General features: G+C 47.2%; 1 protein-coding gene and 3 non-coding genes across 7 annotated transcripts; all 4 read left to right on the forward strand.

Annotated features, from left to right (window-relative positions):
- The first annotated feature begins 8,648 nt into the window (after positions 1-8,648).
- Positions 8,649-19,975, forward strand: NCL (nucleolin). Of its 4 annotated transcripts, none has more exons than XM_066279719.1 (14): positions 8,649-8,823; positions 9,904-10,020; positions 11,771-12,260; positions 12,623-12,826; positions 12,937-13,023; positions 13,208-13,349; positions 14,138-14,262; positions 15,851-15,974; positions 16,456-16,613; positions 17,276-17,399; positions 17,998-18,131; positions 18,669-18,795; positions 19,163-19,386; positions 19,501-19,975. In XM_066279719.1, the coding sequence occupies exons 1-14, from the start codon at positions 8,806-8,808 to the stop codon at positions 19,575-19,577; spliced, it is 2,151 nt and encodes a 716-aa protein (XP_066135816.1). In that variant the 5' UTR covers positions 8,649-8,805; the 3' UTR covers positions 19,578-19,975. The 4 variants fall into 4 exon arrangements, with proteins under 4 accessions (XP_066135816.1, XP_066135817.1, XP_066135818.1 ...); XM_066279720.1 differs by having other exon boundaries at positions 8,650-8,808; XM_066279721.1 differs by lacking the exon at positions 8,649-8,823 and adding an exon at positions 9,042-9,062.
- Positions 13,058-13,127, forward strand: LOC136307188 (small nucleolar RNA SNORD82). Its single transcript, XR_010725859.1, has one exon. It is a non-coding gene; the product is annotated as a small nucleolar RNA SNORD82 (small nucleolar RNA).
- Positions 18,251-18,330, forward strand: LOC136307190 (small nucleolar RNA SNORD20). The gene has a single exon (XR_010725860.1). It is a non-coding gene; the product is annotated as a small nucleolar RNA SNORD20 (small nucleolar RNA).
- On the forward strand, positions 18,853-18,987 carry LOC136307178 (small nucleolar RNA SNORA75). The gene has a single exon (XR_010725850.1). It is a non-coding gene; the product is annotated as a small nucleolar RNA SNORA75 (small nucleolar RNA).
- Positions 19,976-25,287: the final 5,312 nt, after the last annotated feature.

A 25,287-nucleotide genomic window follows, 5' to 3' on the forward strand; every position in this document is an offset into this window, starting at 1 on the left:
ATCTTATTTTAAAGTAAAAAAACAAAACGGGAACAAATACAATATTTAAAATAAAGAACAGTAAATTTAAATCAACAAACTGACCAGTATTTAAATGGGAACTATGCTCCTCTCACTGACCACCAATGAAAGAGGTGCCCCTTCTGGAAGTGCGGCGGGGGCCGGATAAATGGCCTCAGGGGGCCGCATGTGGCCCACAGGCCGTAGTTTGGGGACCCCTGCCTTAGTTGTTCATTGATTGCTTTCTCATCTATGCCTTGACCGCGGGCCTTCAGCAGACCGAGTAACCTCCTGCTTGAGCCAGCGACCTTGGATCCAAGCTGGTGAGCTTTTTGCTCAAGCCACGACGAGCCCACGCTCAAGATGGCAACCTTGGGGTCTCGAACCTGGGTCCTCCACTGGCGACCTGGGGTCTAAAATCTGGGTCCTCCGCATCCCAGTCCGACACTCTATCCACTGCACCACCGCCTGGTCAGGCCAGGTACAAGTTTTTATATGGACATATGTTTTCATTTCTCTCGGCCACATACCTAGGAGTGGATTTGCCGGGTCATATGGTAACTCTGTTTAACTGTTTAAGGAACTTCTGGGCTCTCTTCCAAAGCAGCTGCACCATCTCCGTTTCCCCTGGCTGTGCACAGGGTTCCGATTTCTCCATAGCCTTGGACACTTGTTATTTCCTGACTTTTTAAAAAAGTATTTTAATTAATTAATTTTTATTTATTGATTTAGAGAGAGGAAAGGAGAGAGAGAGATCGATTTGTTGTTCCACTTATTTATGTATCCATTGGTTGCTTTGTATATGTGTCCTGACGGGGGATTGAACCCACAACCTTGGTGTATTGGGATGACATTCTAACCAATTGAGCTACTTGGCCAAGGCATCGGACTTTTTTTTTTTTTTTTTTTTTGGTATTTCTCTGAAGCTGGAAATGGGGCGAGACAGTCAGACAGACTCCCACATGCGCCCGACCGGGATCCACCCGGCACGCCCATCAGGGGGCGACGCTCTGCCCACCAGGGGGTGATGCTCTGCCCCTCCGGGGAGTCGCTCTGTTGCGACCAGAGCCACTCCAGCGCCTGGGGCAGAGGCCAAGGAGCCATCCCCAGTGCCCGGGGCCAACTTTGCTCCAATGGAGCCTCGCTGCGGGAGGGGAAGAGAGAGACAGAGAGGAAGGAGAGGGGGAGGGATGGAGAAGCAGATGGGCGGTTTTCCTGTGTGCCCTGGCCAGGAATCGAACCTGGGACTCCTGCACGCCAGGCCGACGCTCTACCACTGAACCAACCGGCCAGGGCCAGCATCGGACTTTTTTTTTTTTTTTTTTGTATTTTTCTGAAGCTGGAAACGGGGAGAGACAGTCAGACAGACTCCCGCATGCGCCTGACCGGGATCCACCCGGCACGCCCACCAGGGGCGACGCTCTGGCCATCTTTGCTCCAATGGAGCCTTGGCTGCGGGAGGGGAAGAGAGAGACAGAGAGGAAGGAGGGGGAGGGGGTGGAGAAGCAGATGGGCTCTTCTCCTATGTGCCCTGGCCGGAAATCGAACCCGGATCCCGGGCCCGGGTCCCCCGCACACCAGGCTGACGCTCTACCGCTGAACCAACCGGCCAGGGCCCGGACTTTTTGATTAATGTATAGGCATCCTACTGGGTGTGAAGATGTATCTCGTTGTGGTTTTGATTTTGTTCTGTATTTGGAAAATGTTGATTCAAATTCTTGCCCGATTTAAAACAAAAGCATTGGATTGATTGATGTTGGAGAGAGAGGGAGACGCAGAGCAGAGAAACATGGATTTGTTGTTTCACTTATTTGCGCATTCATTGGTTGACTCTTGGCTCCCTAGTGAAAGGATATTGTTTTAGAGAAAGATTCCAGTGTCCCTATGGCCTGGAAGTGGGAAAGATAAGGACCAGGGCTGCATGCAAATCCCAAGGTGGGAATTCCCTGTGAAGTGCAAAATGCTAACTGGGCTAACTGTCTGGAGAGCAGACAGGGAGTAGAGGCTGCGGAGGTGGAAACCAGAGGCCAGACCCAATCTGGAGGCCCTGGGAAACCGTGAGCAGCGCAGCTGCCGGGATGGACAGCTGAGATCACAGGCGTTCTCTCCTGCAGGGCCCAGCATTTTGGAGGCAGGAGGGAAAGCTGACTGGGAGGCAGGTTGAAGAGGTACAGCAGGGGGTCAGAGGCGGTGGGAATGGGGCCCTCAACCCGCCCTCCTCTTCACCTGTCACTGGTGCAGCTGGGGAGCTGAGGGCTGACCCCCTAGTCTCTGAGCTGGCAGAGGAAGCTTCCCAGGCTGCCTCCAAGAGACAGAGGCCAGGTCCTCTGACTCTGGCCCCTGAACCCCGGTGGCCTTGTGCATCAAACCACTGGCCAAAATGCCAAGCAAGGTCTGGCAAGGGAGGAAAAGCTTCAGATCGCCCTCAGCATCTGGCTGAAAGTTCTGAACAGCATCTGAAGGCCTTGGGGAACCCAAGAAGACAGAAGGTGGCCCAGTTGGTGAACGGTGCTGGCTCCGCCCACCTCACAACCTCACAGAGGACGCCTGGGCCTCAGGCCTCAGGCAGGCTTGGCCCAGGATGTGAAGTCCCCTCCAGGTCTGGTCCAGTGCCCTCTGACCCTCTGCTTTGGACAGCTAACCTGGAAGCAGCACTGTCCCCTACACTGTGGCTCCACCACCAGGGGACCTCAGTCTGCAGGCAGCGATGGCTTCCTGCTTTTGCCTTACGTCTCATCTGGCTTCTCAGCAATTCTGTTAACCTTGGAACCAATTCCCTGTTTGAGCCCCTTCTGTTTCAAAGAGCGGATGTGATTTTCCTTCTCTGGTTGGAGCCTAACCGAGGCATGGATCTCCTGAAGGTCTGGATCCAGGGACTGGAGCTCAGTTCTGCAGCTCGGCAGACCTCCTCCAGCGGGCTGTCAGGCTCCCAAGTCGATGTAAGGCCCACTGCGGCCGAGGGGTTTCTGGGTCTAGATGCGCCTGTGGATGCCCGGAGTGGGCATCCACCGCAGAGCGGCAGGTCCAGTGAGTAATGAGGGGTGGCCAGACCATGGCAATGGGCTATGCCAGAGAGCCAGCAGAAGAGGTGGCCAGGTGCTGCTCAGGTAACCCTGAAGCTCAGGGTTGGTGTCAGAGCTGGTCAGACTCACCAGTGTGAAAATTCAGGGAAAAGGGTTACAGCAATGCCTTCAGGGGACGCGGTAGCCGCACCCCTCCCCAACCTAGTCCCTCCTTGGCCGAAGTAGACAGCACCATCAGGCCCTGGAGCTCTGGGGGCAACAGACAACCCCAGCTGGCCAGGCCACTGGGGCCACTCTCAGCTGGAATTGCCACCAACAATCCCCACCAAAGGTGGCACTTGGGAAGGCATCAATCAAAATGTAAAAGGTCAGAACCTTTGACCCAGCTATTTTACATTTAAGTAATAAACATTATATCTGTCTTTCGGATATAATTTGTAATGTGCAAATGAAGTATGCAAAAAGGTTATTTACTATGACAGCTTTTTAAAAAAAATTTAATTTTTATTTAGAAACTTAACTTTGACATTGAACAATAAGAATACATAGGTTTCAGGTAAACATTTCTACTATGACAGCTTGTAATAACAAAGAATAGGAAACAAAGCATTGGGGACTGGTGATTTATTTATTAATTTAAATGTTTATTTATTGATTTTCTCAAGAGAGAAACAGGAACATTGAGCCTGACCTGTGGTGGCGCAGTGGATAAAGTGTCGACCTGGAACACTGAGGTCGCTGGTTCAAAACCCTGCAACTTGTCTGGTCAAGGCACATATGGGAGTTGATGCTTCCTGATCCTCCCCCTTTCTCTCTCTCTCTCTCTTTCTTACTCTCCTCTCCAAAATGAACAAACAAACAAATAAATAAGGAAAACAGGAACATTAAGCTGTTCCTGCATGTGCCCTGACCAGGGATTGAACCGTCAATCTCTGCACTTTAGGACAACGCTCTAACTAACCTAGCTTTCTGGCCAGGGCCGGGGACTGATTCTTCACATGGATGATGATTCTTCACATGAGGAACACTGTAGCTATCACAAAGAACAAGGCACCTCTGCACAAAATGATGTGGAATGAGTTTCAAAATAAATATATATATACATATATATATATATACACATATATATAGCTATATTTTTTTTTTTTTTTTGAGAGAGAGAGAGAGAGAGGGAGGAAGGGAGGAAGAGAGAGAGATGAGAAGCATTAACTTGTAATTGCATCACTGGTTGTTCATTGATGCTTCCCATACGTGCGCTTGACCCAGGGGCTCTAGCCAAGCCAGTGACCCCTTGCTCAAGCCAGAGACCTTGGGCGCAAGCCAGTGATCTTTGGGCTCAAGCCAGTGACCATGGGGTCGTGTTGATGACCCCACGCTCAAGATGGATGGGCCTGTGCTCAAGCCTGCAACCTTGGGGTTTCGAACCTAGGACCTCAATGTCCCAGGTTGACACCACTGTTCCATGGCTAGTCAGGCTCGAGATAAATCTAGTTCACGAGAAATAAGGGAGCATGGAGGGCAGTGTACATAGTATGACTACATGACAACATTTGTAAAAGACAGTAAATAGCCCTGCCTTGGTGGTTCAGTGGATTTTTTTATAACACAAAGACAGGTTTATTTTTACACACAACAGTAAAGGAAGCGGTCTTCTGTAAATAAAGAAGATTAAGATTAAGTAGCTGATTTTGGGACCTACTACAACGGGTACACCAAGGTTGTGGGTTTGATCGCTGGTCAGGGAATGCATGAGAAGCAATCGGTGAGTACACTAAATGGAAGAAGTAAATGGAACGAGTTGTGAGTCTTTCTCTCCTCCACCCTTTCTTCTCTCTCACTCTCTCAAATCAGTGGAAAAAAAAAAGATGGTAAATACCTATTGTACCTGCAATGACTGAAGTGGAAAGGATCCTCTTGAGGGTGCTACTGGCAGTGCCCTGGGACAGGACTGGGATGGCGGGGAGCATCCGGACCCAGGTGGCAGGGCAGGAAGCTGAGGGAGCCTGACCTGAGTTTTGGATAGCCCACTCATGATTTCCTTCCTAGAGTTTCAGATTTAGAATCCTTGAGGATATGGATCTGGCCCATCTTTGCCTTATTCTTAGTACTTAGGCATACCTGTGGATATAACAGGTAATGGGAATAAGTGATCCCTTCTCCCTCTATCCAAGTCACCATGTCTGTCAATAATAAGAATGGCTAATATTGATTAAGGGCTTATGATACGCCCTCAAAAAATACATGCAGTAAGTGTCTCACTTAACACTGACAACAACCCTAGAAGCAGGTATTATTATTATTATCCCCCTTTTATAAAGAAATTGTGATGACATAACAAGTTCTCAATCTAAATCCTAGCTCCTCCACTTACTAGCCATGTGACCTTATTCAAGTTAATTTACCTCTGTATGCCCGTTTCTATGTTTGTTTGTTTTTAGAGAGACAGAGAGTGAGTCAGAGAGAGGGATAGACAAGGACAGACAGGAACGGAGAGAGATGAGAAGCATCAATCATTCGTTTTTCATTGCGTGTTGTAACACCTTAGTTGTTCATTGATTGCTTTCTCATATGTGCCTTGACCGTGGGCCTTCAGCAGACCAAGTAGCCCCTCGTTAGAGCCAGCGACCTTGGGTTCAAGCTGGTGGGCTTTTGCTCAAACCTGTGCTCAAGCTGGCGACTTCGGGGTCTCGAACCTGGGTCCTCTGCATCCCAGTCCGACACTTTATCCACTGCGCCACCGCCTGGTCAGGCTGTTTTTGTTTTTTTTTCTAGGTGAAAGGAGGGGAGATAGACTCCCACATGCACCCAGACTGGGATCCACCTGGCAACCCAGTCTAGGGCCAATGCTCAACTACTGAGCTATTGTTAACACATGAGGCTGACACTCAGAACCATAACCGAGCCATCCTCAGCACTGGGGGCCACACTCGAGTCAATGGAGCCACTGGCTGCGAGAGTAGAACAGGGAGAGAACGGGGAGGGGGGGGAGAAGCAGATGGTCACTTCTCCTGTGTGCCCTGACTGAGAATCAAACCTGGGACGTCCATATGCCAGGCCGATGCTCTATCTACTGAGCCACCGGCCAGGGCATAAATTTTTAAAGGTTATTTTGAAGAGTAAGTAACCTTTAAATTTATATATATGAATTAATATATAAAGAGCTGGAATAGTGTTTGGAACTTAATAGGTATCATATGAGTATTAGATACTACTATTTTTCTATCCCAGACTACTCCAAAGCAAGGCATTTGAACACTAAGCTGTACTGGCTCTCTCCACTGCTTTTTCTACAGAACTACATTATTCCTTCATTTTAAAAATATTTTACTAATTTATTTTTAGAGAAAGAGGGGAGGGGAGAAACAGGAAGCACCAACTCCTATATGTCCCTTGACAAGGCAAGCCCAGGGTTTCAAACCGGCAACCTCAGCATTCCAGGTTGACACTTTATCCACTGCACCACCACAGGTCAGGACAATCGATCATTTAACAAATAATTTTCACCATGGTGCATGACCAGTGGTGGCACAGTGGATAGAGCGCAGACCTGCAATGCTAGGTCCCAGGTTAGAAACCCTGAGGTTGCTGACTTGAGCACAGGCTCTCTGGCTTGAGTGTGGGATCAAGACACAACCCCATGGTCGCTGGCTTGAGCCCAAAGGCTGCTGGCTTGAAGCCCAAGGTCGCTGGCTTGAGCAAGGGGTCACTGGCTTGGCTGGAACCCCCCATCAAGGCATGTATGAGAAGCAATCAATGAACAACTAAACTGCTACAACCATGAGTTGATGCTTCTTATCTCTCTCCCTCCTTCTCTCTTGCAAAAAAAAATTTTTTTTAAATAATAATTTTCACCATGGCTTTAGGAATATAGAAGAGAACAAAATCTGTGTTCTTATGGCTGGGAAGTGATCAAACCGCCAATGAACAGCCAAGAAACATGCCCGGTATTTATAAGTACCTATAGAAAACTTAAGAGGGATGTGATAGGAAGTCTTGGTGGCATTTTTAATTAGAGGGATGGGGAAGGCCTCCTAAGAGGTTATATAAACTGAGATCTGAATAACAAGGAGCCAGCCATGCCAGTATTTCTAAAATTCATCCCTGTCACTTGATCATGCCCACTGTTCATCTCTCCAGCCTCTTCTCCAGAATATATTATTCCACCATTTCTTAGCTCATGCTGTTCTTTCTGTCCCATTACCCAGTTAAGTATTCTCTTGGCCCTCATCCCAGAGTTCAGAATGTGATCTCCTCAGGGGCCCTCCAAGATCATGGGAAAGCAAGGTGCACACCACCAAACTGGCCCCAGCCCCTCCTTGATCAGAGAGTCCCAGTGGGTGGCTGTGGGTTTCCTATACATTCAGTCCCAGGAGTGTTCTAATAAGATTTGCAAAATAACTTGATTGCTCACAAGACTCTCCATGGGCCTTTGTTAAAATACAAAATCTGAGCCCCAACCCAGACCTCTTCAATGAGAATCTCCAGAAGTGATTCTGAACATCGGGTCAGTGGGGGAAATATGGTCATAGCTGAAGGTGATTCCGGCTCTGTAGGAACAATTAGGTACCTCATGCCCAGGGTATATTCTGGGTTAGTTCTAAACTGAAGTGCTCTGGGTTAAGCTCAGCACCACGGGTAGTTTGCCCACGGTGACCTCTAGGAATAATTGGCAGAAAGCTCAACAAAAGAATCCTCTGTGCCTCCACCATCAAGGGAACCTTTGCCTTGGCTCTTCTGACCTCCCCCTGTACCATATGGTAATACTGACTTCTCAGCCACATATCGGAATGGGTGCTTTAGTCCCAAATGACAGAGAACTTGTGATTGGCAAAGGCATGGGTCTGTGATCGGCCTAACCAGGCCCCCCTCCCCCCCCCCCGTTACAACACCCTGTGACCGCCGGAAAGTGATCTTTCTGAGCCTGTTCCCCAAAGGAACACCTAGCGCCCGAGGTACTCGAGATTAAATATGATGTTTGTGCACTGCCCACAGTAACCTCACAAAGGTACCCGACTGCCTTTATCAACCGCGCTCAGGAGGCAACTTCAAGCACGTGGCCCCGGAGGGAATCACGGGCAGAGAGGGGGATTTTCTGGCCCTGGTTCGTTGGGACTAAGGTGGGCCTCCGACTCGGGGTGTTATGAACTTCGGGTCTCGGGCTCGTCAGCAGGGAAATGGGAGTCAATTCCTTTTCACACGGCCGCCGGGAGGCTGAGCGTGGAGTCCGGGGCGGGGATGTCGAGGAACTCAGCCCGAGTCGACCGGGTCCCGGGAACAGGGGACCAGGAATACCGAAGGACCCTAGATCGGGCACACGCGGCGCTAAAAATGTCCGTCCCACGGCGCAGGCTCCGCGAACGCAGGCCGTGCAGGGGCACCTCGGAAACCGCGCGCCCACCGCCCAATCAGTGCCGGCCTTGCACAAAGCGGCTCCCTCCCAGAGCGCGGAAACCGAACCCCCTCCCTCTCGCCTGGACGTCTCGGCCCGCCCACTCTCGCCTGGGCCTCGCCTCTCGCTGTTCCCGATAGAGGCTCGCGATTGGCTCGTGGGATGAACGCAAACTCTGGTTGGTTGAGATGGAGTCACGAGGGCACAGTCAACGCCTGTCCAGAGGCGATTACTGGGCAGGCTCAGTCTTTCGCCTCAGTCTCGAGCTCTTGCTGGCAGCGAGACGTTTGCGCTCCGGCTTTTCAGTACCAGCGGCCGCCATCGACGTCGTTCGGTTCTTCTGGTCTCTGCGCCGCTTGCCTGCCACACGCTCCGCCGTCATCAGCCGCCATCATGGTAAAGCTCGCAAAGGTAAGGGCCTTTGCTCGTGTAAGTGCGGACGTCGAGCGAGGCCTGTTTTCTGAGGAGCGCGCGCGCGGCGCCGCGAGGAGGAGGGCCTGCGCGCTATCCCGGGCGCGTTCGAGGGCGCCATGCTTGCGAGAAGTCTCGCGTGATTAGCGCAGAGGTCTCGCGGCTTTTGGCTACTTGGTGGTGAGGTGAAAAGCTTCGGCAGGTGTTGCGGGTGGTTGATGCGGCGGGGAAAGATGTCGGTACTGAGCACGGACGAGAGGCGCTTGGATGTCGGGGTGGAGGGATAAGGCCAAACTCCTGCGACGGGCGCGAGCGGGGCCCCGCCTCCTGACGCACGTGCCTCCGCGCGCGGTCCGCCACGTGGGCCGTGCCGGGTGGCTGGTAGCCTCTCGGAGGGGACCGTGCTGTGAGGCGGGGACGGCGAATTGCCCCAGCTGGAGGCCCGCGGCCTGTGGGATACTGGACGTGAGGTGGCCGCCGGAAGAAGGCCCTGCCGCGTGCTTTCGGGGCCAGGCTGCGCGCACATGGTGGCCTGCGAGGTGTCCCCACGTGGCCCCGGGGGTGTCTGAGAGGGGCGGGGTTTCCCTGGGAAGGATAAGTTCAAGAGAAGACCGAAGGTAGTTAGGTTAGAACAGGGGTCTCAAACTCGCGGCCCACCCACCAATTTTGTGCGGCCCGCAGACTAATCAAACTTCGTGGATTAGTCTGCGGCCCGCACAAAATTGGTGGGCGGGCCGCATGCGGCCCGGGGGCCGCGAGTTTGAGACCTCTGGGTTAGAACGTGATTTTTTTTTTTTTTAAGTTGTCCTAATTTAAGTTCATAGGAGAGTGGTGGGATAAGGTGCCACAATTTACCGAAGGCCTTAACGGGTGTGCTTAATGAAGGCAACAGGAAGAGGGGAACATTTCCTTGAAGTTTAATTTAAGCTAAGGTTGGTTTATGTTAATAGCAGTGTTTCACCGTATGAGCAGTGCGATCTGAGAAAGGGAGATGGCTGCGCTGTACTGTGAAGAGAGGGCAAGAGCTGAGTGGCCTGAAATGTGGGAGGCGTAGAGTACTAATATTTGTGTCTATTTTAGACTGGTAAAAATCAAGGTGACCCCAAGAAAATGGCTCCTCCTCCAAAGGAGGTAGAAGAAGATAGTGAAGATGAGGAAATGTCAGATGACGAAGAAGATGAAAGCAGTGGAGAAGAGGTAATTACACACTTCAATGCTGAGTGGAGTGAAAACAGGTGCTGTGGGATGTCTGAAAATAACTGACAAAAATACGATTGTATTCATTCACATGTATTCTGTGGTAATGGTTGAATGTTTCGGTCTCTTCACTGATTTGTTAGAATGTACGGGTAAGTATTAGAATGAGCTTGAGAGAAAGATCTGGAGTCTCCTCATGTATCTCCTGCAGAGTACGTGTTAGTCCCATGTGCTAGATGAGGAAACAGCCTGGGCAGCTGTCCTACGTGTGACAGTGCTGAGCATTAGACTCAGGTCTGAGGTTAGCTTTACCAAATTCCTAGTTCCGTGCAGGATTCTGTCCTTTGTGTGAATTCTGTAATGTGGGTCACTGTGACAGTGATTGCTTGCTGTCTAGTGAGGCTTGCTGTCTCCCTTTGTGCTAACGTTAACACTGGCTGGTACTCCTGGCTATTGTTGCTGACTGTGAAGACAACCAAAAGCTTGAATACACTGCTCACAAAAATTAGGGGCTATTACAAAATGAATATGAAGTGATTTTTAAAAAAGCATTTGATTTTATTAGACAAGAAAATTCGAAAAGCAAACTACAAGTCAAAGAAAGTTGTTCGATTATGCAGATGAGATGCAAAACCGGCTTCATTGGTGAAAATGCACTACACAAAAGTCTGAAAGTGCCTGACCAGGCGGTGGCGCAGTGGATAGAGTGTCTCACTGGGATGCAGAAGACCCAGGTTCGAGACCTCAAGGTCGCCAGCTTGAGTGCAGGCTCATCTGGTTTGAGCAGAAGCTCACTGGCTTGAGCCCAAGGTCGCTGGCTCGAGCAAGGGGTTATTCGGTCTGCTGAAGGCTCATGGTGCAGGCACATACGAGAAAGCAATCAATGAACAACTAGGTGTTGCAACACGCAATGAAAAACTAACGATTGATGCTTCTCATCTCTCCGTTCCTGTCTGTCTGTCCCTATCACTCTCTCTCTGTAAAAAAAAAAAAGTCTGGAAGTAATGGGGTGTCTGCATGTTCCCTGATCCCCTAATTTTTGGGAGCAGTGTGTGTTACCTGATAAAACTGGCCAAGTAGCTTTGAGTGTGGTTTCAATGTAGGTAACGTTTTTATCAAGCTAAAATGTTCCTTTTTTAGTTTGTATTAATTTTGCAGGAATTGTTTAGTCTTTGAAGTGTTACGGGTTCATAATGCTTGGATATTTTATGTGAAAATGAGGACTGTGACCTCACAAATAGGCAGAAAGTTATGTAAACATGACTTTATAAGTTTTTTGTTTTTGTTGTGTTTTTTTTTGGTAATTTTCTGAAGTTGGAAACGGGAAGGCAGTCAGACAGACTCCCGCATGTGCCCATCCAGGGCGTCGCTCTGTTGCAACCAGAGCCATTCTAGCGCCTGAGGCAGAGGCCATGGAGCCATCCCCAGCGCCCGGGCCAACTTTGCTCCAGTGGAACCTCGGCTGCCGGAGGGGAAGAGAGAGGGGAAGGAGAGGGGGAGGGGTGGAGAAGCAAATGGGCGTGTCTCCTGTGTGCCCTGGCCAGGAATTGAACCCGGGACCTCTGCACGCCAGGCCGATGCTCTACCACTGAGCCAACCGGCCAGGGCCTTGACTTTATAGTTTAACATGGCAGCACATATCTAACACATATAGTCTTGAACCAGAGGCAGTACTAGACTTTAGTGCTCATTTATGTGGGAATAAGATTCTTTTTGAGTTGAAAATAAACTTTTTATTATTATTCTTAAGGTTATCATTCCTCAGAAAAAAGGCAAGAAGGCTACCACAACTCCAGCAAAGAAGGTGATGGTTTCTCCACCAAGGAGGATTATGGTCGTCGCACCAGCCAAGAAGACAGTTGTCACTGCTGGCAAAAAGGCAGCGGCTATGCCGACCCCTGGCAAAAAGGCAGCGGTTACACCAGCCAAAGCAGTAGCCACACCTGGCAAGAAGGGAGGCACACCAGGCAAAGCGTGGGTAGCAACTCCTGGTAAAAAGGGAGCAGCCACCCCTGCCAAGGGAGCAAAGAATGGTAAGAATGCCAAGAAGGAAGACAGTGATGAGGAAGACGACGAGGATAGTGAAGAGGATGACGAGGAGGATGAGGATGAAGAGGAGGAGGAATTGAAGCCAGCAGTGATGAAAGCGGCTGCTGTCGCTCCTGCCTCAGATGATGAGGATGATGAGGAAGATGACGATGAGGACGATGAAGATGATGAGGATGACGACGAAGAGGATGGTAAGGAGTTCTGTTTGGTCATTCTCGGGCTCTTATTTCCAAGATTTATTAGGGGTGAGGTAGGGGGTGGGCCTGAAATATACTCCTTCTGTGACCCACAGGGCTTAGAAAAAAATCCTCCCAGGTTTTTATTACCTGGGCTGGTTGTATACTACACTGGTACTGGTGACTGAGGGCACATTCTACGAATGTTTTTCATAATACAGGATTTTGTTTCCGAGGAATCTTGTTAATTCATGCCGGAACTACTAAGTACACTATTACTTTTTTTTCCCCTTTAGATTTCCTTTAGGTTTATCTTGAACTGATGTTGGTTCAGGGATAATTCTTTTGAGGTTTTGACTAGGTAGCTTCTCTTTCAGACTCGGAAGAAGAGCCTATGGAGCTGGCACTAGCCAAAGGCACGAAAGCTCCTCCAAAAGCGCTTCTTGTGAAGGCCAAGAGCACAGCTGAGGATGAGGATGAAGAGGAGGAGGATGACGAAGAGGATGATGATGACGATGAAGAAGAGGATGATGAGGAAGAGGAGGAGGAGGAGGAAGAGGAGGACGATGATGAGGAGGAAGGTAATCAGATAGATTCTGGAGTATATTGGTATGTGAGTTTTGTTTAAAGGAGGCACTTGAATATGTGTGGCTACTTACGGATGACATAAATTGTTTGAAATGTTGTCCAGAGCCAGTCAAAGAAGCACCTGGAAAACGAAAGAAGGAAATGGCCAAACAGAAAGCTGCTCCTGAAGCCAAGAAACAGAAGGTGGAAGGTAATTTGGCAAAATTGAGGGGGTGGCACCCAGTAGCACAAGTGATGAACAGCAAAGGGACTTAATACTGAGACCTGATGCTACATTGTAATGTGCTGATGTGCTCTGTACAGAAATCTGCACTGGAAATTCGGCTTATGCCATACTTCATAAATTAGATTAACTTGACTTCATTTTTATCCAGGCACAGAACCAACTACGGCTTTCAATCTCTTTGTTGGGAACCTGAACTTCAGCAAATCTGCTCCTGAATTAAAAACGGGTATCAGTGATGTTTTTGCTAAAAATGATCTTGCTGTTGTGGATGTCAGAATTGGTGTGTCCAGGTAAGTACGGGGGAGTTAAGGCATGGTATTTCTGCATGTTACTCCTTGGTATGCTAAATTAGCTTTTTTCCTGCCCCTTTTAGAATTTTAGTCCCTCTACTGTAGGCATGAGTGTGTCTTCAAAGTTTAGACATTAATGAATAGTTTATTTAGGTTATCAAATGGTAAAACTCCTAAATTGAAATTTCTATGATCTCCCCATCACTTTCTATAGAGCACAATATAATTTTTAATAAGTAATGAGCTTTGGAAGCATTAATTTTACAAAAATTATTAAAATTGACTTTAGAGAGAGAAAGATTGATTTGTTCTGCTTATTTATGCATTCATTGGTTGATTCCTACATGAGCCCTTATTGGGCATGGAAGCCACAATCTTGGGATATTAGGATGATGCTCTAATTAACTGACTACTTGACCAGGGCTGAAGCTTTTATTAAAGTTATTTAAAAAACAAAACTGTTAACTCCAAATAGCCATAATAGTGAATGCTTTTAACCAGACAGGATTCTCCTATCTTGATGCTTAAACCAGTTCTTGTTAGCTAGTACTGTCAATTGTACGAGCACTGTAGGCAGTAGAGACAACCTCAGAGGTGACCCTGTAGCAGGTCGTGGTACTTACACCTTGCTCTATATCCCCAGCTTTCAGAGTTGGGCTTTATTTTGTTGAGTTGGGTTGCTTTTTACCTTTGTTTGCACCATGTTAGTGTTAATGCTTGCATAGAATATGTGTTAATGTTCCCCCCCAATCTGTAATTTTGTTCCCTGTCTTATCACCTTCCTTTAGGAAGTTCGGCTATGTGGATTTTGAGTCAGCTGAAGACCTGGAAAAAGCCTTGGAACTCACTGGTTTAAAAGTCTTTGGCAATGAAATTAAACTAGAAAAACCAAAGGGAAAGGATAGTAAAAAAGGTATGTACAGCTTTAGGTCAGTGTTTTTCAAGCACTGGTCTGCCAGAAATTTTAGCCAGTCCGTGAACAGCTTAACCACCCTGATGCTGTGTAAAGGTTATAAAGTCTGTAAGCATTGGTTCTACAATCTTCACACAACAGGGTGGTTAACTCATTCACGGACTGGCAATAACTTGTTAATGGCTATGTTTCTAGTCTACTTGGTCAGGTTAAATAGCTTAACCTTTTCCTTTGGTTTTCTCATAACGTGAGGATTAAATGAGTTAGAATGTTAAATGTTTACAACAATACCTGGCATTGATTTCTGGTGTTATAAATTCCAGAGTTAGGCAAGCAAGACTTAAAATGGACTTAAAAAGATTTGGTTAACCTGACCGGGTGGTGGCGTAGTGGATGGAGCGTTGGACTGGGATGCAGAGGACCCAGGTTCAAGACCCCGAGGTCGCCAGCTTGAGCGCGGGTTCATCTGGTTTGAGCAAAGCTCACCATCTTGGACCCAAGGTCGCTGGCTCGAGCAAGGGGTTACTAAGTCTCTGGAAGGCCCACGGTCAAGACACATGAGAGAGCAATCAGTGAACAACTAAGGTGCCGCAACAGAAAACTGATGATTGATGCTTTTCATCTCTCTTCGTTCCTGTCTGTCCCTATCTGTCCCTCTCTCTGACTCTGTCTCTGTGGGGGGAAAAAAGATTTGGTTAGATGTACAGGCATACCTTGGAGGTAATTGCAGATTCGGTTGCAAATCACTGTAATCAAGTGAGTGTCACATTAAAGGAGTTTTAGCCTTTTTGCTGGTGGATGAACTTGAACTCATTTAGTAAAAAATGCAATCTCTGTGGAATATAAAACTGAGTAAAACAAGGTGTATGCCTGTTCCCAAATTAATGTGGAGAGGCCTTTCTTCCCTGAAAGACATCAGATCCCTGACTATTCTTTTTGTATCCTACATGTATTTTGTCATATTTCATGTGTGTTCATGACTTAAATCCCCAAATACTGAGCACTTAAGTGTCCAACATACAGTTTTTTGGGGTTTTTTTTTTTGTATTTTTCTGAAGCTGGAAACGGGGACAGTCAGACACTCCCGCATGCGCCCGACCGGGATCCACCCGGCATGCCCACCGGGGGCGATGCTCTGCCCCTCCGGGGCTCTGCCGCGACCAGAGCCACTCTAGTGCCTAGGGCAGAGGCCAAGGAGCCATCCCCAGCGCCTGGGCCATCTTTGCTCCAATGGAGCCTTGGCTGCAGGAGGGGAAGAGAGACAGAGAGGAAGGAGGGGTTGGGGGTGGGGAAGCAAATGGGCACTTCTCCTATGTGCCCTGGCCGGGAATCGAACCCGGGTCCTCCGCACGCCAGGCCAACGCTCTACCGCTGAGCCAACCGGCCAGGGCCCCAACATACAGTTTTGATGTCAGTTGTGACAGCAGCTTTGTCTTGTCACTGCTGTATTCATAGTACTGTATCCGTGTGTTTTGAACATGTGGGGTCTCAGATTTTATCTTGTACAGAACGTTTTTATTGGTCAGTGTCTTGAGGGGAGAGGAAAAACACCTTTTAACCTATCTGTTCATTTTGTGTTTTTATGTAGATCGAGATGCAAGAACACTTTTGGCTAAAAATCTGCCTTATAAAGTTACTCAGGAAGAATTGAAGGAAGTGTTTGAAGATGCTGCGGAGATCAGACTAGTCAGCAAGGATGGAAAGAGTAAAGGGTATGTTTGATGTCTACTGGAATGTTGAGTTTTATTAAAGTTTAAATGCATTTCTAGTTTAGAAATGTTGATCCAACTTTTCTAGGTGTATGATTTTGGGCAAATAAATTTATAACATGCCTCAATTTCCTATCTTCAGTGGGGATAACATACTCAATGTAGAGTGATATAAAAAGGTGAGTTAATGTGTATAAAGTGCTGTGAGATGTGCCCAATGTACAGTGAGTGCCTTGTGAGTAATGGTAATTACTGTAGTTAAGGTGTAGTTACCGTGAGCAAATTTTGTAGTTCTCGGCGAACTTTGTGTTGAAAGTTTTCATTGAAAAAATGGCAGAAATCTCAAATGTTTTAATTAGTGTAAAATAGGATATTCTTTTATTGTATTCAACTGAAGCGTACAATTAAAACATTTGTGTTAAAAAGTTAATACAGTTTTAAAAATCAGCTAATTTTAATGTTGTCATGCTCCCCTTCATTGCAGGATTGCTTATATTGAATTTAAGACAGAGGCTGATGCAGAGAAAACCTTGGAAGAAAAACAGGGAACAGAAATAGATGGGCGATCTATATCCCTATATTACACCGGAGAGAAAGGTCAAAGTCAAGACTACAGAGGTGGAAAGAATAGCACTTGGAGTGGTAAGAATTAATAGGCTTCCTATAGGGTTCTAGAATTGATGAGAACATTTTATAACTTGACTGATTAATTGGACATAGATATATATAGATTAAGCAAGTTACACCTCTGTTAATGGTAATTCAGTGTCTTGAATGAGAGCTATATGAAATCATTCTGAATTAGAACATAGATCCAACTTCTTTTTTATGTATGCTTTATACTTTAAATGACTTATATTTTAAAGTCAGAAGACTGTTCTAGGAAGATATAGACCATAAGTTAGCTTACATCAGAACAACAGGAACCAAAAGAAGCAGGACTTAACAGAGCATAATAAGTACTTGGTATGTTGAGACACTCAATATGGGATTCCATCTGCATCAGCATTAGCATGCTTAGAAAATTAGCATGTTAACCTTCTTAAGCACAGACTTTTTTATTCAGTTTTAGAACGAGAGAAAGATTTATTGGTTGTTCCACTTATTTATGCATTCATTGGTTGATTCTTGTGTGCGCCCCGATTGGTGGCCAAACCCACAGCCTTGGTGTATCAGGATGGCACTAACTAACAAGGTACCTGGTCAGGGCAAGCACAGGAATCCTTAAGAACAAGCTATATCTGTGACTAGGGTTGAGAACCAACCAGTATTTCAGTCATAACTTGGCATCTTTTTATTTGTAGGTGAATCAAAAACTCTGGTTTTAAGCAATCTCTCCTACAGTGCAACAGAAGAAACTCTTCAGGAAGTATTTGAGAAGGCTACTTTTATCAAAGTGCCCCAGAACCAAAATGGCAAATCTAAAGGGTAAAATAATTTGTATATTTGTGTGGTTATGCATAGGTAAAATTATGCTTTCCTAGCTGTTAAAAGCTGAATCATTTTAGTTAGTCTAATACAGAGCATTTATGTGTGTGAGGAAAAGGGTGTAATGGCATTGGATATGATTGCAGAAGAGCCATGAGCTTGGTGACTTACTCTACGTATGTATGTATGTATGTATTTTAAAGATTTTGTTGATTTGAGAGAGGGAGCAAAGTTGTAGTTGCTTCACTTTAGTTGTTCATTGATTACTTCTGGTATGTGCCTTGATTGGGCAAGCCTGGGTTTTCGAAATGGCGGCCTCAACATTTTTTTTTGTTTTTTTCTTTTTTCTTTTGTTTGTTTTTTTGTGTATGTCATAAATACTGTTGTTATTCACATATTCCCTTCTCTTACCAACCAAGAGTTTTACAGAGGAGGCAAAGACAGGTTAAGTAACTTGTTGAATGAATGCCTGAACTGTGATTCAGACCTAAGCAGTATGACCTTAGCTCCTATTGGCCTCGACATTTTGGGTTGACGCTCTATCCACTGCACCACCACAGGTCAAGCGATTTACTCTAAATGTTGACTTACTCTTCAGGTATGCATTTATAGAATTTGCTTCATTTGAAGATGCTAAAGAAGCTTTAAATTCCTGTAATAAAAGAGAAATTGAGGGCAGAGCAATCAGGCTGGAATTGCAAGGACCCAGGGGATCACCTAATGCAAGAAGCCGTAAGTTTCCGTTCAAGGGACATGGTGGTTGGGGCTAGCTCCTCGGTGCCATGCTGGGACTTTTTTTGGTCATTTAGAGGTGAACATTTGTTTTTTTGTTGCTCCTGAGTAAATGACACTGGATATGATGACTGAATATCTGAGAAATAATTGATGAGATCCCAATAAAATTCCTCTAGATAGTCAAGTTCTGATCCAGCCACGTCAGCTCTGAGCAGCAGGTTTGCCCATGATTTGCTGCCCTGTTGGGAGTTCTAGCTGCCTGCTTTATTTCTCTTGTCTTGCTTGTTTGGGTAGGTTCCCCTTTCCGTAAAAGATCTGAGACAGGAGTTTAGCTGCTTTGGTGATCGAGGTAGCTCTGAGATGGCAGTTGGTTTAAGTCCTTTGCTTTAATTAAGCTTCGGTAGCTAAGATTATTTTCTTTTTCTCGTAGAGATACTTTAACCTCCTTTGCCAGTGATCATTCGAACTCATGTAAATTCATCATGTCATTATGAGTTGTGACTAATGAAAGGCTCATTTTTTTGTTCTTCCCAGAACCATCCAAAACTCTGTTTGTCAAAGGTTTGTCGGAGGAGACTACAGAAGAGACATTAAAGGAGTCTTTTGATGGCTCTGTTCGGGCAAGGATAGTCACTGACAGGGAGACTGGCTCTTCCAAAGGGTAAGGTGCAGGCAGTGGGCAGTGTGCCCTGGGTGTGGAGCTCCCCTGACGTCCTGGGTCTTCTCATTGAGCTCCTTTCTGCCGCCCTGTGGCAGTTTATGGATTCGCACGAGAAGAAGAGGCAATTCACAGAGCTAGCACTGCTGTGCCTCCTGTTGTCAGAGGTACATTCGGCTGGTTTGTGAGACATTCTGGCATTAAGGGCTGTCAGTTTCGGCTTTCCAGAGAGAGCTGCCCTTGCCAGTGGGGTCCTTTCTCAGTTGAGCAAGGGTACTACTCACTAGGGGATCACTGTCCATGAGGTTAACTTAGGCATTTATCCCATATCTCTTTGCTTTATAATCAGGCATTTCATTTGGTGTTTTAGGTTTGGTTTTGTAGACTTCAACAGTGAGGAAGATGCCAAAGCTGCTAAGGAGGCCATGGAAGATGGGGAAATTGATGGAAACAAAGTTACTTTGGACTGGGCCAAGCCTAAGGGTGAAGGTGGCTTCGGAGGCCGCGGTGGAGGCCGAGGTGGCTTTGGAGGGCGAGGCGGCGGCAGAGGAGGCCGAGGCGGGTTTGGTGGCCGAGGTCGGGGCGGTTTTGGAGGTAAGGAGTGTGGAGGGCTGCTCTGTGCTCCCAGGGCTGCAGCAGTCTCAGTGACCTGGAGGAGGGGAGAACAGCCTCTCGGCCCTGTTCTTCAATGAGTCTTCCCTTCCGCAGGTCGGGGAGGCTTCCGAGGAGGCAGAGGCGGCGGCGGAGACCACAAGCCACAAGGAAAGAAGACGAAGTTTGAATAGTTTTCTTCTGTCCCTGTCTTTCCCTCTTCCATTTGAAAGAAAGGACTCTGGGGTTTTTACTCTGTTACCTGATCAATGACAGAGCCTTCTAAGGACATTCCAAGACAGTATACAGTCCTGTGGTCTACTTGGAAACATGCATAGATAACATTTCAAAGGAGACACCCTGTTGGTTTTGACTGGATGTTCATATAAACTTTTTAAAGAGAAGAGTGATAGAGCTAACCCTTATCTGTAACTTTTGAATTTATATTGTTTCTTCCCATGTACAAAACCATTTTTTTCCTACAAATAGTTTTTTTGTGTGTGTGTTGGGAGTCTAAAGGAGAGCAGAATGTTTTATGATTTTGCTTAAGCAACTTTGGGACAAATTAAAAGTCCTAAACTCTGGTGCCAGACTTCTACTTGCTAGAGTATTTCTCCTGGAATGGCGCTGAGGCGTGGAGCGTGGCAGACCCAGCCCTGCCGCCTTGGGTCCATTCCTGTCTCCGTCCCCCATCTTGAAATGCTTGATGCTTTGCTTTCAGGTGCCCCACTAGAGGTTGTGCTGAAATGGAAGCCTGGCTTCTGCTTGTAGCCCTCCTGAGGATCCAGTGTCTGTCTGAAGAGTGCTCAGGAAAGGGAGACGGGAGCCCTTGGGGCACACGGAGTTGAGCCTCCTTAGATACGCAGCTGAGAGCAATGATTCTGGAATAGTTGACTAATGAAGAGAATTCATGCCAGATGAGGCCAGTGGAGGCTTGGGCTGAAGCTGGGAGGGAACTACCATTCCAGTAGATGGACTTGGTATTTTTTGTAAGTCTTACAGCAACCTCGGGTGGAACTAACAAGGCAGGCCTTTGGTTTTGCATTATGAATAGTACCCAGACACTTCATCTGATCTATCCAGCACCCCCTGACCCCACCTCTACTTTTATTAAAGGCCTGTGAGATGTCTAGAGGTCAAGGGACTAACATGATGAATTGAGTTGAAAAATGGTGCCCTAGATAGTGTACAGGTCTGGGATTTTGCAGACTGCTAACTCCAAAAGCCTGTGGACTCTACCTGTTTATTAATCAGACTAGCAAAAATGTGAAAATTGGCCTGGCTGGTGGTGGCACAGTAGGTAAGAGTAACAGCCTGGAACACTGAAGTTCTTTGTTCAAAACCATGACAACAGCTTGAGGTAGGGTCACTGGCTTGAGCCCCTGGTCAAGGCACATACAAGAAGCAACAATGGTCAGACCAGGCAGCGTAGTAGATTGAGCAATGGACTGGGAAGTGGAGGACCCAGGTTTGAAACCCTAAGGTCACCGGCTCTAGCCTAGAGCATGGGATTTTAGACATGACCCCATGGTCACTGGCTCAGCTGGAGCGCCCCCTCACTTCCGCTGTCAAGGCACATGAGAAAGTAATAACTAAGGAGCCACAATGAAGAATTGATGCTTCTCATCTCCCCATCTTTCTGTCCCTCTGTCACAAAAAACAAAGTGAAGCTGTGATGCTTCTCAACTCTTAAAAATGTCTACCTGTGGTGGCACAGTGGATAAAGCGACAAACTGGAACGCTGAGGTCACCAGTTCAAAACCCTGGGCTTGCTGGGTCAAGCTTGGCACATGGAAGTTGATACTTTCTGCGTCTCCCCTCTATCTCTAAAAATGAGTGAATAAAATAAAAAAAACCCCAGCATCTGGCTGTTTAGGAAAAAAGTCAAAACAGTACTTACAGAATTCAGTAAATGTGCAGGGCAACCAAACTGGAGGGTATAATTGGACAGTTTGACTTGGTTAAGTTTTCTAATGGAATGAGGAAGTTGGCCATGTGCGTGTCACCTAGCACTTAACAGTCCTGTTCAGGGTACTGAGGCCTTGGAACAAGACAAAGGCATTACTTTGAGGGATGAGTACCAAAGAAAGGTTCCCAAAAATTAAAATGAACCCCTGGCAGCCTTCAGTTTTCTAGATTTCCGAGTTCCAGCTAAATGGAGCCCTGTCGAGCACATTGTCGTTTAAGTCTTAGGCTCTAAGGCTGAGCGGAGGTAGAACTGAATGTCAGAAATGCCGTTGGTGGCTATTGGTTGGTCCCAAACACTGTCCAGGGCCTGTGAGTGGTCTTAGGGTCTTCTAGGAGCCATCAAGAGTGGCTGGAGGGCTGTCTCAGTGACTGCAGCCTTCTGAGTAGATCCCAGTCCTGGCTGGCGGCTCAACTTGGGGCAGGCCTGCTGGTTTTATCTGGCATTTTATTTTTATTAATTTTTAGAGAGAGAGAAGGGGAGGGCGGAGCAGGAAGCATCAACTCCCATATGTGCCTTGACCGGGCAAGCCCAAGGTTTCGAACCGGCAACCTCAGTGTTCCAGGTCGACGCTTTATCCCACTGCGCCACCACAGGTCAGGCAGGCCTGCTGGTTTTAAGTAAGCCTGAATGTGTAATAGGCACTTTGGCCACCTAGGAGCATGCCACTAGCTCAGGCCCTCAGGCCCAGCAGCCGGTGGTTATTCAGTATGTACTTAACATGACTTGAGAGCTTGGAGTAGGCTTTCAGTGGCTTCTACTGAAGGGAGGGGAATGGGAGGCTTTAACCTGACTTGAGGGCAGGACTTCTTAGCTCCTAGGGTAGGGCCTGTACTAGAAGATACCTGCCCTGCATTTGCCCATGCCCTCTGCACACCTGTGAGGCAGGATGGGCAGAAAGCTAGGTTCTTCCTGCTGTTCTGTTCTTCCCCATAGAAGGGTGGAAACAGTCCAGCCCCGATAGCTGGTGGTTCTGACCAGAGATGTGCCGATGTGCCGAGTTCCAGTGGAATGAAGATGGGGATGGAGGGTGGGCACCCTGTAGGGCTGGAGAGGAGTCATCCAGGTTTCCCTGGTACCTGTCTGGTTTCTGATTCCGTGGTTTGGGTAAGGACTGCAGCCATTTTAGGAAAGCAGTCAGTTCCTTTCAGCAAATGGTTGTCATTACTTCTTGTCATCTTCCAGCAGGTGGCAGCACACCCACAAGAATGTGGAAACCTGACAGGTATCAGGGAAGCCTGAAGATGAGTTTTAAGCCAATGGGTCTTGAGCTCCAAACTCATTCAGATTAGTGATAGGAAATCCACTCGAGACACTGAGAGGTGCTGCAGAATCCTCAGATAAGTGGATTCCAACTGGGTCCAAGAACCAAAATTTGTTGAATGTTTCTGTGCTCTTTCTGAGTTACCCCTCTACCCATGCTTAGTCCACTGATTATCTTGTATTCAACCTGTCTCTCCTAATCTTAAAACAGGGCCAGCTGCAGTGGGTAGACTGTTGACCTGGGATGCTGAGGACCCAGGTTTAAAACCCCAAGGTCGCTGGCTTGAGCACGGGTTCATCTAGCTTGAGCGCGGGGTTGCTGGCTTGAGCATGAGATTATAGACATGACCCCAAGGTCGCTCACTGGCTTGAGCCCCACGTCGCTGGCTTCAGCAAGGTGTCACTGGTTTGGCTGGAGCTCCCCGCTCCCCTCTTCCCCCCATCAAGGCACGTATGAGAAGCAATCAGTGAACAACTAGAGTGCTGTAACTACGAGTTGATGCTTCTCATCTCTCTCCCTGTCTCTGTCCCTCTTGCACTTAAAAGAGATTGTTCCCAGGACTTACCTTCCCACCCAGCTGTTCCATCTTTGCTTCAATGCCAAACTGGGAAGGGTCACACTCCTGCCTCCCACCTCCTGGCTTTCAGTGTTGTGACTTCAGTCCCCATACCCATCTTGGTGCTCACGAAGGGTGTCAATCAAAGGCTGCAGATCCAGTGGTCAGTCTTCCCTCAGTTTATGGCTTCCCCGAGCATCTGACAAGTGACCCCTTTTTCCTGCCTGATTCTTCCACCCTTAGAAGGTAGCCGCAAACACACCAGAGTGGGGGCTCTGGAGGTGGGCTGAGGTGGAGAGGGGAGGGAAAGAATAACCCTGGGATTGGGGCCTATCAGACTGATTTTAACCAATTAATAGATGGGAAACAATGGCTGTTCCTCAGAGGCCAGGTGACCCGTCACAGCAGGAGAAAGGCCAGGTGGTTCACTGCTGGTCCCTTTACATGGAAACGTGAACATGCTCCCATCAGTGCCTGACACAGAGGTACTCGGTGAGAAACGAAGGAAGCTTGGAAAAATTCCTTCCCCCAGCTGCAAGGCAGCCCATGGTGGCAGTGCAGAAAATCTGTAGGCCAGAAATTCCTAACATATAGTATTTAAAGTTCTTAACATATTTGTGTTGGGAATTATTTTGGGAGTCTGGTGAAGGCGTTGAATCCTTAGAATAAATGTTTTCAAAATGATTTTTTTTTTCTAATTTTTTTGAAGTGAGAAGTGGGGAGGTAGAGAGACAGACTTCTGTATGCGCCCTACCAGTATCCACCTGGCCTGCCCACCAGGGGGAATGCTCTGCCCATTTGGGGCACTGCTCTACTGCAATCAGAGCCATTCTAGTGCCTGAGACAGAGGCCATGGAGCTGTCCTCAGCATCTGGGCCAACTTTGCTCCAGTGGAGCCTTGGCTGCGGGAGAGGAAGAGAGAGATAGAGAGGAAGGAGAGGGGGAGGGGTGGAGAAGCATATGGGCGCTTCTCCTGTGTGCCCTGGCCAGGAATTGAACCTGCGACTTGCACACGCCAGGCTGACGCTCTACCACGGAACCAACCGGCCAGGGCCTCAAAATGATTTTTTTAAAAAAGGATTATGATGGAAAACAACTGTTAGAATAGTTCCTTAAACATTTAAAAACAATTTTTATGATAGAATTATATGTGTTGATACATTAGATAAGATGCATGACATTTAAAATGCAGTTAAGTTAGGAAGTTGCTTTTGGTAACGGTGGAGTGGTCTTGAACAGATTAACCCTGCTGTTGATAATTATAAACCTGGCAAATGTAAAAAACAAACCTTTGGAGGTGTGGAAGGACAAACAATGCCAGAAACTGAGCAGATACTATTGTTGAAATCAGGTAAGGACACTAGGTGAAGTCCATGTTGAACCTGCCTTTCCTCTGCGGGCCCCCCTTAATTAGCGATTCCTTGGACGTAGAATTTAAGCAGAAAGAGGGTCTTCATTTAGGAGTCATGTTGGAATTTGAGTGTGGAAAATTTTCCTGAAAATGAAGGAGACAGAGAAAGGCCATAAAATCTGCATACTAATTGCCTACAGATTCTTGGCTGAGTTCTAAATGTGGATATACGCCTGTCCTGTGGTGGCGCAGTGGATAGAGTGGACCTGGAATGCTGAGGTCACTGGTTTGAAAGCCTGGGCTTGCCCAGTCAGGGCACATATGAGAAGCAACTACCATGAGTTGATACTTCCTGCTCCTCCGCCCCCCTTTCTTCTTTCTGTAAAATCAATAAATAAAAATCTTTCAATGTGTGTATATGCACAGGGCAAGACTGTCATGAGCCCTGCGTGGGCTGGAGAGATTTTGAAGTTTAAGTTCCACCTAGGTAGAGAGGTTTGATAAACTCTTCAAGTTTCTCTTTGAAATTCAGGCCATATTTTAGAAGCAATTGCCACAACTGCTAAATTCCAGGCCTAAGGACTAAAACCCTAGGATTAAGGGCAAATGCAAAACCAAAATAGGCTCATCCTCAGAAAGCCTAAAACTAATCCCTCATATAATAGAATCTGTCAAGAATTAAATTGCCCACTAGAACAAAATTCAACTGCTCAGAGGAAGATAATCCATCCAAACTCTCTATAGTGTATCCTATACAGCAGGGGTCG

Source organism: Saccopteryx bilineata, chromosome 5, assembly GCF_036850765.1.
Source record: "Saccopteryx bilineata isolate mSacBil1 chromosome 5, mSacBil1_pri_phased_curated, whole genome shotgun sequence".
In the NCBI taxonomy this organism is placed as follows: domain Eukaryota; kingdom Metazoa; phylum Chordata; class Mammalia; order Chiroptera; family Emballonuridae; genus Saccopteryx; species Saccopteryx bilineata.